The 14575-nt window shown below is 41.2% G+C and overlaps 1 protein-coding gene across 1 annotated transcript in view; it reads left to right on the forward strand.

Moving 5' to 3' along the window:
* The window catches only part of LOC148043062 (IgGFc-binding protein-like), a 39907-nt gene that overhangs the window by 22510 nt on the left and 2822 nt on the right, over nucleotides 1-14575 (forward strand). Inside the window, exons 11-17 of the mRNA XM_087728024.1 lie at nucleotides 380-981; nucleotides 1940-2504; nucleotides 2959-3554; nucleotides 4131-4701; nucleotides 5770-5969; nucleotides 6570-6950; nucleotides 7944-8189. Of these exons, the coding sequence (XP_087584150.1) occupies nucleotides 380-981; nucleotides 1940-2504; nucleotides 2959-3554; nucleotides 4131-4701; nucleotides 5770-5969; nucleotides 6570-6950; nucleotides 7944-8189 (3161 nt within the window). The remainder of the gene's footprint in view (nucleotides 1-379; nucleotides 982-1939; nucleotides 2505-2958; nucleotides 3555-4130; nucleotides 4702-5769; nucleotides 5970-6569; nucleotides 6951-7943; nucleotides 8190-14575) is intronic.

Genomic DNA, 14575 nt, shown 5'->3' on the forward strand with positions numbered 1-14575 from the left:
ACCAACCAATTTTATTAAAAGGTGTTAGCTTTTGTGGCTCTTTGCATCTGATGAAGGGTGTGCAGCTCACAAAGGCTTCTGCCTTTTAATAAAATAGGTTCCTTCTGATTTTTTTTCCTCTCATAAACTAACACAACTCTCCTCCCACAATGCAGAGTTTCCTGCATAAAGATGCTTTCCTCTCTTCCCAAAGCTTTAAAATGACTTTCTTTTGCCTTCTCTTTCAAAATCCCACAAGGAAAGCCTGCTACTCTTTTGATTATCCAGAACCAATGTGAATCTTTTTGTTGTTTTGAATTAGACACGTAGGGTGTTTTCTCAGTAATAAGTGCATGTTAATAGTCACTAATCTTGTTTTAACCATGGTTTTGTTAAATAGTCCCAATATTCTGCCCTGAGAACAGCCACTATGAAGCCTGTGGAAATGCCTGTCCAGCCACCTGCTCTGACCGTTCTGCTCCCAGCATCTGTAACAACACCTGTGCGCAAATCTGCCAGTGTGACGATGGCTTTGTCCGCAGAGGTGGGAAGTGCATTCCGATAGACAACTGCAATTGCATTTACCAAGGCGTGACCTATAAGGCAGGGGAAGATTTCTGGGGAGATGAAGACTGCCAGAGTTATTGCAAGTGTGATGCCAAATTAGGCACGACTATATGCCAAAAGTCTTCTTGCAAGGGCAAGACAAAATGCAGCGTGGTCAATGGTGTCCGGGGATGCCATGCTGTCAGTTACAAGACCTGCATAGGAACCGGAGACCCTCACTATACAACCTTTGATGGGAAGAAATACGATTTCATGGGAACCTGCATTTACCAAATGGCCGGGCTCTGCTCCCAGGATCCTTCTCTGACCCCATTTTTGGTCACCGTGGAGAATAACCACCGAGGCAACAAGGCAGTGTCCTACACCAAAGTGGTGACCCTGGAAATCTACAACTTTACCATCAGTATGAGCCAAGAGTTTCCCGAAAAGATCCAGGTATGTAAACTAATGCAAGGGGGTGTTCAAATGTCCTATTAATAAACAAAAAAAGAGTCATTGCAAGTTTCAGATTCTCAGGCATAAGAGCTTCATAGGTGTAAAGTTCTCAATGTTTCTTAGTTCTTGTATGGAGGTTTAGCTACGATTCAAACCAGGATGGGATTATAGTTGCAGTTTTAAGGGGTCAGATATATGGGACTTGCACAGGCCAAAAGGTTATCATGCTTAATTTAATGCCCCCAATATAAATGCTGAAATAGCAAAATAATCTTCTGCAAGGTGGAATCCCACGAAATCCTTTTCAAGTCTTATTAGTCTCACAAAATAATTTTCATGAGAAAAGCAAAATTGCATATGCTTTCATGGAACAACCCCAAAAACTCAGTCTAAAAAGATTGCTGGCTTCTGGTTTAGGGAAGTGATACTAGATATATATAGTGTACTTTGTTTCTTATTTCTTAGTGAAGATATTAAAGGCAAGACCTCCCTATTGTTTTTCATCCAGTTCCCAAATGGATATTGGTTTAATGGGGAGGATGTCAGTCACTTATTTGATATCATAAAAATATCTATTTATGATCTATAGTATTTAGAAATGTATACAGAATTTGTTCTTCGGCATAGAGAATTTCACAAGAACTAGAAATTATTCTAGTTATCAAGCTAGTGTTTTAATTGTTTTGTGTAATTTTTACAACTTATTTTATTTGTTATATTGTTTCATCTTCTAGGGCCAAATTTAAATTACATCTGCAATTTTCCATTTGGGTTTTTTTCTATGTCTAAATTTATTGTTATTATATAGCGATAGATTTCTTACTTTGCTTATTTGTCAAACAGCCCATGGAGTGGAATAGGGGAGATGATGAGTCTAAAAGCTAATAAGACCAAATCTACTCTTTAGTTTGAAATAATTGTTAATGCCTTGACTATTTTTTTCTTTATTTTAATTCAGGTCAATGGCATCTTTGTGGAACTGCCCTTCTCCTATGAAAATAAACTGAGCATCTACCAGAGTGGAGTTCACGGCTTCATCAAGACAGACTTTGATCTGCGTGTCAGCTTTGACTGGTACAGCTATGCCAGGGTCATCGTTCCCGACTCTTATGCCAATGCACTCTGTGGCCTTTGTGGTAATGCCAATGAAGATCAAAATGATGACTTTCTCATGAAAGATGGAACCCAAGCAGAGGATGAAATTCAATTTGCAAACAGCTGGAAGGTGGAAGATATTCCTGGCTGCTCTTCTGGATGCACCAAAAATTGCCCAGTGTGCAGTGATGCTGATAAACAAACCTACCAAGGTCCATCCTACTGTGGGATTCTTACAAGAAAGAGTGGGCCTTTCAGGCAATGCCATGATGCCATTGATCCTCAGTCTTACCTTGATGATTGTGTCTATGATACCTGCGCATATCAAGGTCACCATGTGGCCCTCTGTATTGCCATCAGCTCCTACGTGACAGCATGTCAAGCTCAAGGGATCCAAGTTGAGGAGTGGAGATCACCATCCTTCTGCAGTAAGTCTTCTCTCCTGCATTCAAAGTTTACCGTGTTTTCTCCAAAATAAGACAAGGTCTTGTTTTCTTTTGACTCCCCCCCCCCCCTTGAAATAAGCACTTTGCCTTATTTTTGGGGAGGTCTTATTATTTTTGAGGTGCAGGAGGCAGTGAGTATGGTCATGGTCACCTCATGACTGCTGCTATGTTGCAATATTTTCGGAGATGTCTTATTTTCGGGGAAACAGAATAGCTGGCATAAAAGATGAAAGAGAGCCTAAATCCAGTAATAAAAATGGGAGAGTCATTTGATGAAGAGCTCCATTTATTTCACGGTAGCATTCCTCAACTTGCCCCCCCCCCCAGATGTGTTGAAGTAGTTTCCATCCATTTTTTCTTATCTTGCCTTATGGTGTTAACGCCCTCTTCTTTGTGATAATTTGATAAGCAACATTCTCTTTATTCTGTTCTTTAGGTATGTCTTGCCCACCTAACAAGCACTATGAGCTCTGTGGCAATGGTTGTCCATCCACATGCAAGAGCCTCATCTCACTGCAGAAATGTGATGTTCCATGCCTGGAAGGATGTTTTTGTGACTCTGGATCTATCCGCAGTGGGGATCAGTGTGTTTCAAATGCAAACTGTGGCTGTTTTGACCAAGGCCGATACTACAAACTAGGAGAAGAGTTTTATCCCACCATTTCCTGCCAGAAAAAGTGCATCTGCAAGGATAACGCAACCATAGAATGTCAAAAGTTCTCTTGTGGAGAATATGAGGTTTGCAAGATTGTAAAAGGCGTTCAAGGCTGCCATCCCTTAGGCTATGGAAAGGCCATTGTATTGGGTGACCCTCATTTAATTTCCTTTGATGGAAGGCATTTTGAACTCTACGGCTCCTGTACTTACACCTTAGCTCAAGTCTGCCAGCACAATCCTCAGCTCCAGAACTTCACTGTGTGGGTAGAGAATGAGAAGCTTGGTGATGGTCCTTTAATTCTAATCCAGAATCTGAAGCTCTTCATTCATGGTTCCACAATCACCCTTCAGAGGGGACTAAAGTGGCAGGCCATGGTATGTGAAAAAGCTTATCACTAGGAAGTTTATTTTATGGGTTTTTGTTATCATATTTGGGGAATGGCTTTGAATCCTAGAGCCAGCAAACTGTTTGAAGAATAGGGGCTACCCCCCCCACACACACTTTTTATTTGGTCTTTGTATAACTGCAGAGAACATGGAAATATTGCAGGGATGGCTCCCAAATGACTGGAAACAGAAATCTCTGCCTGTTTTTTTTATTTTAATAAAACAGGTGCATGAAATTTATTAGGGGCTTAATGCACCACAATCAAGCAGAAAAACTCAGTTTCACATTCAGTAGTGACATTTTGGTCTTAATCTCAGAAGATTTTTAAAAATGGTCGGGGGGGGGGAGAGATTTGGGAGTTAAATGCATGCTTTCTATCTCTGATGATTTTGCTAATGCAGACGGCAAGATCATAATTGAACCTGCATTTTATTCTTTTCCCAGGGTTGTGAAGAGGAAAAAAAAACTATTAATTACTGCTATGAAGCAATGTGAAACATGCATTAAATTCTATGCATGTAAAATCAGAACTTATCCCCAATTTTTATTCTTTCTTGGTACAGGTGGATGGACAGTTGTATACCCTGCCAATGAATGCAGCTGATGGGAAATTCTGGATCACCCAAGAAGGGAACACCATCATTATCTCTACAACCTTTGGCCTCACAGTCCTATTTGATACTTCTTCATATATTCAGGTTTCTGTTCCCAGTACTTACGTAGATCATATGTGTGGCCTAGCTGGAAACTTCAATGGGGATCCAAAGGATGACTTCATGCTACCTAATGGAAAATTCACTGAAAATGTGGAAGAATTTGTGGCTTCTTGGAAGATCCCAGTGAATGGTGTAATTTGTTCTGATGGCTGTGGGGACAGATGTCCTGTCTGCAACAAAACCCAGAAAACAAAATATGAAGCTGGGAACTTCTGTGGAATGATCCCATCCAAGACAGGTCCATTCATAGGCTGCCATTCACTGGTGGACCCTGCAGAATATTTTGAGCACTGTTTGAATGAGGCCTGCACAACCAATGAGGTTCAAGAGTCCCTTTGTCGAAGTCTTCAAGCCTATGTAGCTGCTTGCCAGGCATCTGGTGCCAACATTAGAGCCTGGAGAAGCTCTTCCTTCTGCCGTAAGTTTGTAGAAAGTTACTTTCCATAAATAGCCAGCTCTCTGCCTCAAATATCTTCGTCTATCTTCCTGTGCCTTGCCTTACTATTCTTATTCATGGCTGAGTCTATCCAGTTCACAACCATTTAAATCCTAACATCCTCTAGTGCTTAACCAACCATGGATGCATCCTGATTCAAAGAGATTCCAGAGTTGTTTCAGCAATTACTGTGTTTCCCCAAAAATAACACCTATCCCAAAAATAAGCCCTACCATGGTTTTTGCTTGTGTGCACAATATAAGCCCTATCCCCAAAACAAGGCCTTCTTAAGCATCTGCACAACTGCCCAGCTGCCCATTTCATCTGGTTGCTTGTGGTGTCCTGGCCGCAAGACCTCCTGCCCTGCCATGCCGAAGCAGAAGAAGTGGGCCTCCCATGTACTCTTCAAGTACATGGACAAAGGAACAAGTCATTTCCCCAAAATAAGACCTAGTTTAGGTTCAGGTTTAGGTTTATTGACATTTGTATGCCGCCCACTCCCTAGGGACTCTGGGCGCCTTACAGACAAGACAAAGGGACATATATAAAAATAAAAATAAAAATACAATTTTTAAAATTACACATCATGCATACTGCTTAGAGTGGGGCTGGATACTAATCAAGAGCCCCAGACCTGCCTTGGTTCTTATTTTGGAGCCCAAAAGAAATTAAGACTGGGTCTTATTTTTGAAAAAACATGGATACTTGTTCCAAGAATCCTTAACTTTATTGCCTACTTGCTTATAATCTCTCAATATTTTACTCAGGTTCTTTGTTGTGTCGTTCGTCGCAACATGAAGGAGGAGGGAAGATTAGTAGTTTGTGGGCCTAATTGTTTTGGTTAGGTTCTCAGCCACATTTTGATTTTTGGCTCCAGGGAGACAAGATGCCTCTCTAGATTGTATTTTCCTCCCCTGGAAGATGTGATTGCTAGTCCTTAGCACTTCATTAGTGCAGTGTTTGTCACTTGGGCAATTTTAGGAGATGTGGACTTCACTTCCGGGAATTCCCTAGCCATTTTAATCTATTTGCTTCTTCTGCTTTCCACAGCTCTCACCTGTCCGGCCCACAGCCACTATGAGCCATGTACCAGAACTTGTGATTCCACCTGTGCCGCCTTGTCTAGTCCAAGTCAGTGTTCAGAGAACTGCTTTGAAGGCTGTCAGTGTGATGAGGACTATGTCTTTGATGGATCTCAGTGTGTAACCATGAAGCAATGTGGCTGCACTTATCGCGGAGCCTACCTCAAGGTAATTTCTCTCTCCCTTGACGTGGCTGGGAGCAGAAAGAGGCTATTTCTCATGGGATGGAGACTAGGAGTGATTCCTGACAGACTACAGACTTACAACAGTTCATTTAGTGACCATTCCCCATGGTCATGTGATCAAGATTCAGATGTTTGGCAACTGGTTCATATTTATGACGGTTGCAGTGTCCTGAGGTCACACGATCACTTTTTGCAACCTTTTGACAAGCCAAGTCAATGGGCAAGCCAGATTCACTTAACAACCGGGTTACTAACTTAACAACTGCAGTGATTCACTTAACAACCGTGATAAGAAATGTCATAAAATGGAGCAAAACTCACTTAACAAATGTCCCACTTATGGTTGTGTAAGCCCATGAACACCATATATTTTATGTGGTATTTATTTTATTATTTATTATATTTTATTTTATTATTTTTCAAAGTCCTTCTATCTTCTTCGACCCCTCTGTTGATGCCCCTGGTTATGGGACTGGCAATCTGAATTTATATCTATAGTTACAGTAATTTAAAAATTGGAAGAATGGAGGGAGGGAGGGAATGCTTTCCTTATTGTAACTGACTCTGGGACTTTGTTCAACAGATCGGTGAGCACATATACTCGAAAGGCTGCACAAAAAAATGCACCTGCCAGTCAGCAGGCCACCTCCAGTGCAAAGAAAGCAGCTGCCAGCTTGGAGAGACCTGTGCCCTTCGGGAAGGCGTGCATGGCTGCGTGATGCTGGAAGCTCAATGCCAACTCACTGCCCAAGCGCGGTTCACTTCTTTCGATGGTGCCTCAGGGAGATATTCCAGCTGTGGAGTCTACGAAATAGCTTCTCTTTGTGACCAGAACTCTGCCTCATGGTTCAGGCTGTTAGTGAGCATTGGAAAGGTGTATATGAAGGAGATTGTGGTTGGAAAATCTGTCTTCTTTTACTTTCGAGGTGGCTTCATTCATATTATAAACCAAGAAAGGTTTTGGGTAAGTGAAAATCAAGAGCAAATCAAGAAGTTATGGAACACTTAGTAGCCTTCAACATACATTCTTCAAAGTCTCTCCACCTTCCACCCCCACCTCCACCCCACCCCACCCCTAGAAGAATCCATCATAAATTCTGGCTGAAGAATGCAGATGGGACAATTCATACTCTACCCTTAATCATCTTTACATATTTAAACAATAATGTTCCCTTTTAAATTTGGTAGTAGTAACTGAATAAAAGATACTCTCCTTTGAGTCAAGCTAGATTCTGGTTGAATTAATGGACACTCCTCTGTTATACAGAAAATTTTGCCACTGCCATGTTCAGGAACACTCTTTGATATTTCAGCAAAGGCGCAGTTGTAGGATTCTCTGGGAAACTCCTTTCAATTATTTAAAAAAACATTTTACTATAGAATAAAATACAAAGACACAAAACAAATAGTAGGACACTGTGGGGAGGAGAAGGGGAAGAAGAAATGAGGAGTGGAGAGAGAGAAAAAAAGTTGACTTCCGACTCTCTCTGTTGCAGTAGAATAAGGCATCAAACCTCACCTATTTATGTTTCCATAATATTAGAAATTAGCCATTTCTACAATGACAAATCAATCTAATCAGTAAAACACAAAAACAAAGTTTTATTTTTTACCACCTCAACAAAACCCCTTTCAATTACTAACCAAATTTCTATTGTTTGGTTTCCAAAAGTAGACAATAATGGCCAACGACAGCTATAAACAAATGAGTTGACGCCTGATGAAAAAAGAATGCAGATGTTTCAGCAATTCTGTGCATATGGGGAGACACCTATTCTGTCTGTCCCAAATATCTTTTTTTCTTTCTATGCAGGACATCCGATCTCTTTCAAAAGATTTTGAAATTAAGCTGAGGACTATTTGAGTAGATTCAAAGGAAGAAAACAAACATTTGAAAATGGATGCGGGGATGTTTTCAGGTTGCTAACTGTTTTCCTACCTCAATCATGTTTTCCAGGTAAACGGTCAGAATATAAAGCTGCCATATGAGAACAGCCCTGTGTCCATGAGGAAAATTCAAGATAAAATTGTTATTGACCATGATTCTGAAGTGGAAGTTTATCTCCATCCTGATGGGATGGTGACAATGGCAGCCAAGGAGAGCCTCAGAGGGAAGCTGTGTGCCGCCTGTGGAAACTTCAACAAGGACCATTTGGATGACTTGAAGCTGGCCAGTGGAGAGAGAACAAATAATTTTGATGAAGTACTCAAGTCCTGGGAGGCGGAAGATTTTCTTGAAAATTGCTTCTAGATTGTTCCATCTGTGCTTGCGATCTGATGTAACAGACTACAGCAAAGCACAAAGAAAGCCCAACATTTTGTGTAGGATATGGTCAAATACTTGTTTAGGAAAAACTGCATTCTTGATATCCCAAAGTTTCAGCTTCTCTTTGAAGGGCATCCCAGAAACATCCTTCAAAAGTGACATTTCGGAATCTCCAAACCCACGAATAAGACTTTCAATGGAACAGACAACTTTGATTAATTTCTGTATTTTGGAGGAATTATTGTTAGCCCCACTAGGTAGATCAGACCAGGAAATAACAAGAATGCTGAAACCACTATTATTGAGACTGGCTATAGTAGTAGAATCTTACAAATCTGACTCTGTTCTACATCGTCCTTATACTCCAGGGAATTAGAGAGATGTCTGCCTGAGATACTTTAGAATGTAATCTTCCTGCTCAGGACTTCATCTCCTTTTGCCTAGGTTAACAATTCCTGCATATCTCTGTCAAAACTACCCAACTGCATTTTTAAGCTTAGCCTACGGACATAGTGAAGTCGAACTAAGTTATACTCAATTCTACATCCAGCAAAGATTGGTGGGGAAGCATTACTCACCACACTAGATAGATAAAGTAGTTTAGGCAATTGCAGGGCTGACTGCATATCCCTCATAAGCTTTCTCCTCTCCTATGTTCCTCCCACTCAAAGTTTCGACCTAAAATGGCAACTTTCCTTTTGTTTAATATTTAAAACCGCTTGCTTGTGCAGCACACATTACTCACGAAATATTACAGTAACACTGTGCACTAATTCATTCAGAGATTTAACTGATGCAAATGTGAAGGAGAAACAACTAAGATATTGTTTCCATTTCAAAATGTAATAAAGTTGGATTAGGTAAATCAATGCTGCTTTCCATTTTTTTAAAAAACAATAAAGATTGCTCATACACAGGGAAATGCTTTGATATTTGGTTGCTCACACTGACCACAAAATTATTACAAATTATAAAATCCTATATTTTTGCAAATCAGCTGAGCGGGAGATCATTCATAATCTATATACTAGTAAAAAAAAACCTCTAAAAGTTTGTTTGTAACCTTTAAGTGGGCAAAGTGGTGCATCGTAGGGCAATAATTTTTGAACCAAAATACCTCAAATAATCTAACCTAGATAATATGTTGACCCTGGAGACATGACTGCCATGAAATTGAAATTTTGCAAGTTTTATAAAACAATTAATGACCTAAAAAGTCATAAAACACTTTATGTCATAATGTAAATGTCATAAAACATTTCCTGTGCTGATATATGACTCTACTATAAAGTTCAATGGGGACTATTTTCAAGGCAGATTCATCTATGAATTTATCTTCAACTTTTCTAGTCAAGACAGTACATTAGAAGTTCTGTCATTGTTGAAGTTACTGAGGAATCTGATAAGGAAATCTCTCTGAAAATATGACCCATCAGGTCCTGGGTGGTCTACTATTTCTTATACTTTGACCAAAGTCACACTGTATGAATTAATTCACCAGGATAAGAACTCTGTGCCACATTTAACTGGAGTATATAATAATACTCCATTTTGCAACAATAAATTCTATGAGCATAAAAAAAAAAGATCAACAATGCAATTTTTAATAAAAGAACTGAAAATTCAACATAAAAATTATTACAGAAGGACCCTTGGGTGGAATAAGGCACTGCTAGGAGTCCTAGTTTGAAGTAAGAGATATTGGGCAGTTTTATATTGCGTTTCCCATACATATCTCTAAAATATTCCCCCAGCATCATCTCACTTTGGTTTGTTCTCAAAAAATTTATTCACTTTTAATTCATTCACTCGGTTGGAGATTCCTCGTTTAGCTTTCTTTGTCTATTTCCAGAACACTTTGCTTAATTCCATCAAAATCACCTTGCGTTTTCTCCATCCCTTAACTGGCCCTTATTCTCCTTGACTCCATCCCTGGCCTCTAAGAGACACAAATGGGTATATTACCTAAATTAGGCAGCAACCAGTTCCAACCACTGGTTCCAGTTTCTCTTCTCTTCACTCCCATTTGCGATGGGGATGGAATACGTTACCTATGAACTTTCATTCTCTCTCCTCCTGCCCTCTCCCCAGATGCAAAAGACCAAATCACTATCCTTCTTTTCTTCCTTCCCACATTCAATTATGAGAAGAGTGACACCTTTTGGATGATTTAATAAAAGACAATTACTATGCTCCAGGCTTCTGGAGAGTTTGTAAGATCACTTTCTTCAAAGTCCACATCAGTGGTGGGTTTCAAAATTTTTTTGAACCTACTCTGTGGGTGTGGCCTCCTTTGTGGGAGTGGCTTGCTGGCCATGTGACCTGGTGGGAGTGGCTTGCCAGCCATGTGTTTTCTTTCTTTCTTTCTTTCTTTCTTTCTTTCTTTCTTTCTTTCTTTCTCTCTCTCTCTCTCTCTCCCTCTCTCTCTCTCTCTTTCTCCTTCCTTTTGTCTCTCTGTCCCTTTTTCTTTTTTTTCTTTCATCTCTCTCTCACTTTTTCTTTCTTTCTTTCTTTCTTCCTTTCTTTCTCTTTCTCTCTCTGTGTGAGTCTGTGTGTGTGTGTGTGTGTGTGTGTGTGTGTGTGTGTGTGTGTGTGTGTGTGTGTGTCAGTGGTGAGTTTCAAAAATTTGATGAACCGGTTCTACCGAACTGGTGCGAACTGGTAGGAACCCACCTCTGGTCCACATGCAGAGATAACCATGCCAAACTGTGACAAACAACTCAGGACAGTCCTACTGAGGTCCCCCCCCCACCCTTATGTGTGTTTTAGAGTTTCACCCTTGGAACTCCTGGCCTGAACAGCACCAATTCCCTATGGGCTCATCCTTTAATTATTATCTATGGAAGCCTCCCTACTGGGCTATGCATCTAAGTGAAGTTTTGTCCATTAACTACTTTGTTATCAGACAGCTGCATGGGAATTGTGAGTAATACACAAAGGCTAGCTTTCCTTTTCCCGGAAAAATAGCTTGCAAAATTGGCTGATGCAACAGAAAAATGGTTGATAGAATATGATCTTCTGGCAGCCGGAGCAAAGAATTTAATGGCAGCACAGTTTTCTGATGACTCCTCGAGGTGCAGAGAGTGATGAGGAACATCACAACTCAGCAATAGAGGAAGTTTGAAATCCAGAAGGGGAGAATGCCTGTTTGAGGGAGGGAGTGATTTTGATAACAGCAAGAGGAAAGGGTATGATTCAAAACAAGATGGGAAACCAATTTGTGTCTTCTTCTGCATAGCAGTTGTTCAACATGTGGTTCTTTAATAAGTTACTTGTGTCTTGTTTAGCACCGCTTATAGACAGAGTGACCCAATTGTTTTCCACCCCTATGGGCTACTTTTCACTTTAATATGAATAGGGGGTCTACTCTTTGCAAAAAGCAGGGGTGGGTTTTTTGACATGATAAAAGATAAGATGGGCCTCATCTCTTGTAGCATTAGCAACATTTATCTACAACCCGGAACTAAGGAAAAATTTCCTAAAAGTGAGAACAATTAATCATTGGGATGACTTGCCTTCGGAAGTTGTGGGTGCTCCATCACAGGAGGCTTTTAAGAGACTGGACAGTCTCCTGCTTGAGCAGGGGTTTGGACTAGAAGACCTCCAAGGGAGATGGGATTCAGTCAGTTTGCATCACTTCGGGATAACCGGTTGTTAACCTTTTGAGCAGCTTGGTGAACTGGGTGCTGGAAGAAATCATTAGGGCAGAGAACCAGTTGTTAAATTATTTGAATCCCACCACTGCTCCAAGGTCTCTTCCAACTTTGTTATTTGATTTGATTTGATTTGATTTGATTTATTGCATTTCTATGCCGCCCTATTCCCAGAGGGACTCAGGGCGGCTCACAAACCAAAGTAACGGGGGGGGGATACAAATAGGAGGGGGGAAAAAACAACGGACAACAACTACAACAATTTAAAAACAATCAACAAGCACACAATTCGAGCGGGGACGGGAACTCGTCAGCCCCAGGCCTGTCGGAACAGCCAGGTTTTAAGGGCTTTGCGGAAAGCCTGAAGGGTGGTGAGGGTCCGAATCTCCACGGGGAGCTCGTTCCAGAGGGCCAGAGCAGCCACAGAGAAGGCCCTCCTCCGGGTGGTAGCCAATCGGCATTGGCCGGTAGATGGAATTCGGAGGAGGCCTAGTCTGTGGGATCTAATAGGTCTATTGGAGGTTATTCTGTTATCTCACAACACACCATGTGTCTGAATAAAATGATTGTTTTCATGCTAGTGAAACATTTAATATTTCTAGTTTAACCCTAACCCTACAAATAGAAAAAGAGGAAAGGAGAGCATCGCCTTCTGAGATGATACCTTAATCCCATGTTGATATGACAACACAAAGGCACAAACTTTGCAAAAAGTTGCCCATATACTTAAAAGTTGTTTAGAACACCTGGGAGAGATAAATATACAGTATCTATATTCTATCTTAGCTGAAACTCTCCATCCACATGGTTGTATCAATTCCAGGATACAATTAACTCAATCTCTTGCATTTATTGACGAGCCAAGAGCACACATATCTTCTGTTGGCTTCCTAATATAGGCCATTTAGTTCTTCCCTTTGTTCTGCCAAGAAACCAATCCCTTGAGACCACTGGAACTTCTCTATAAATTAGAAATAGGCGTTGACAGAATTCCTGTAAAAAGGAACGTCAAAAACAGAGTGGACAACTCTTTCTTTCTTTCTTTCTTTCTTTCTTTCTTTCTTTCTTTCTTTCTTTCTTTCTTTCTTTCCTTCTTTCTTTCTTTCTTTCTTTCTCCAGGATTAATACTGTGAAAACTGCAGGTAAGAGACCATCTTTGAGTGTATCTTGGGGTGCTCCAAACCACATTGTTCACCGTAGAGCAACAGGGCTCCAGCTAACTTGTTGAGTTTCCCCACCGTGTAGGAAAAATGCATGTTAAGGCTGCTACTTAGTTCAGGAGGGGGAAAAAATCATCCTTCATCTAAAATGGAGATGGAAATTCAGAACTAAATTTTTCAGCTTTTGTCTTCAGTTTCTGGTCATTTGAGCTGGAGCTACTACTAGTTAGCAACAGTTGGAGAACCGGAGATTTCTCCCTAATGAATGCATTTTTGGGGAGGAAAGTCTGTAATTATCATTTTACTAATTCCTTTTTTCTCTTAAGTTTCATTTCTATTATCTATTAGCTCTGTCTTTCTTTGGGACAAATTCCCATTTACCTTCCCCAACAGGATGTCAAATAGATTAGGACTACAGCCTCCAGAATCCCTATTCAGTGGATCCAGTGTCCATGGATCATGGGAGCTGTAGTCCCAATAAAACTAGACGGTTCTATGGTGGGAAATGTCTGAGAACTAGATTTTTCAAAGCACACCACACACCAACTAAACCATTCTGCCTTTTTATCAACTTTTAAATATTGTCCCCTTCCACAAAGTAATGGGCAGGCAAAAGGTGTAATGGGCAGTTTACAGAATAATTATATTCATACATTATGATTTTCATAATTTTGGTTTAGTGTGCCCTATGATTGCAGCCATTGCAATTTATGAAAAACACAAGAGTTAATAAATCATAGCTTTGTGTGATATTTAATCCTAGTATTAAGAAATGTTAGTACAGTACCCAGTATGTATGCGTATTTGAGATCGTAGAACAGCGATGGCGAACCTTTTTTGGCTCGTGTGCCATAAGTGGGGGGCACCGCAGGGGGGTTGTGCATGGGCGTGCCTCACCCATAATACAATGTGAGACACCCCCAGCATGCATGTGTGCATGACAGGCGTGACCCCCCATTTTTTGCATGCTTTTTTCGCCCTCCCCAGGCTCCAGAGGCTGTATAGGAGCCTGGTGAGGGTGAAAACAGCCCCCCCCCCACTCCCAGAAGCCCTCCAGAGGCTTCAGGAGCTTCCCTGAAGCCTCTGGAGTGCAAAAAAACTGGCTCTATGGGCAACAGACTTCCAGTTTGCTCATAGGGCCAGTTTAAGGCCTCCGGAGCCTTCAGGGGCCTTCCGGAGGCTTTCCTGAAGACTCTGGAGGACGAAAAACGACCCAACGAGCAAACCAGAAGTCACTTCCAGTTTGCTCATAGGACTGTTTTTAGTCCTCCAGAGCCTTCAGAGACCATCAGGAGGCTTCCCTGAAGGCTCCAGAGGGCTTAAACCAGTCCTGCAAGCAAACTGGAAGTCCGTCCCCGAACTTCCGGTTTGCCCGTAAGGCTGTTTTTTTGCGCTCCGGAGGCTTCAGAGAAGCTCTTGAAGCCTCCGGAGGGCCTCTGGGGGTGGTTGCAGAGGCATACGCACTGGCCAGCTGACAGGGCAATGCCTCGTGTGTCCTGACAAATAGCCT

Source organism: Thamnophis sirtalis, unplaced genomic scaffold (genome assembly GCF_051295495.1).
Source record: "Thamnophis sirtalis isolate CommonGarterSnake01/CBP01778 unplaced genomic scaffold, rThaSir2_p1.2 scaffold_13, whole genome shotgun sequence".
NCBI lineage: Eukaryota > Metazoa > Chordata > Lepidosauria > Squamata > Natricidae > Thamnophis > Thamnophis sirtalis.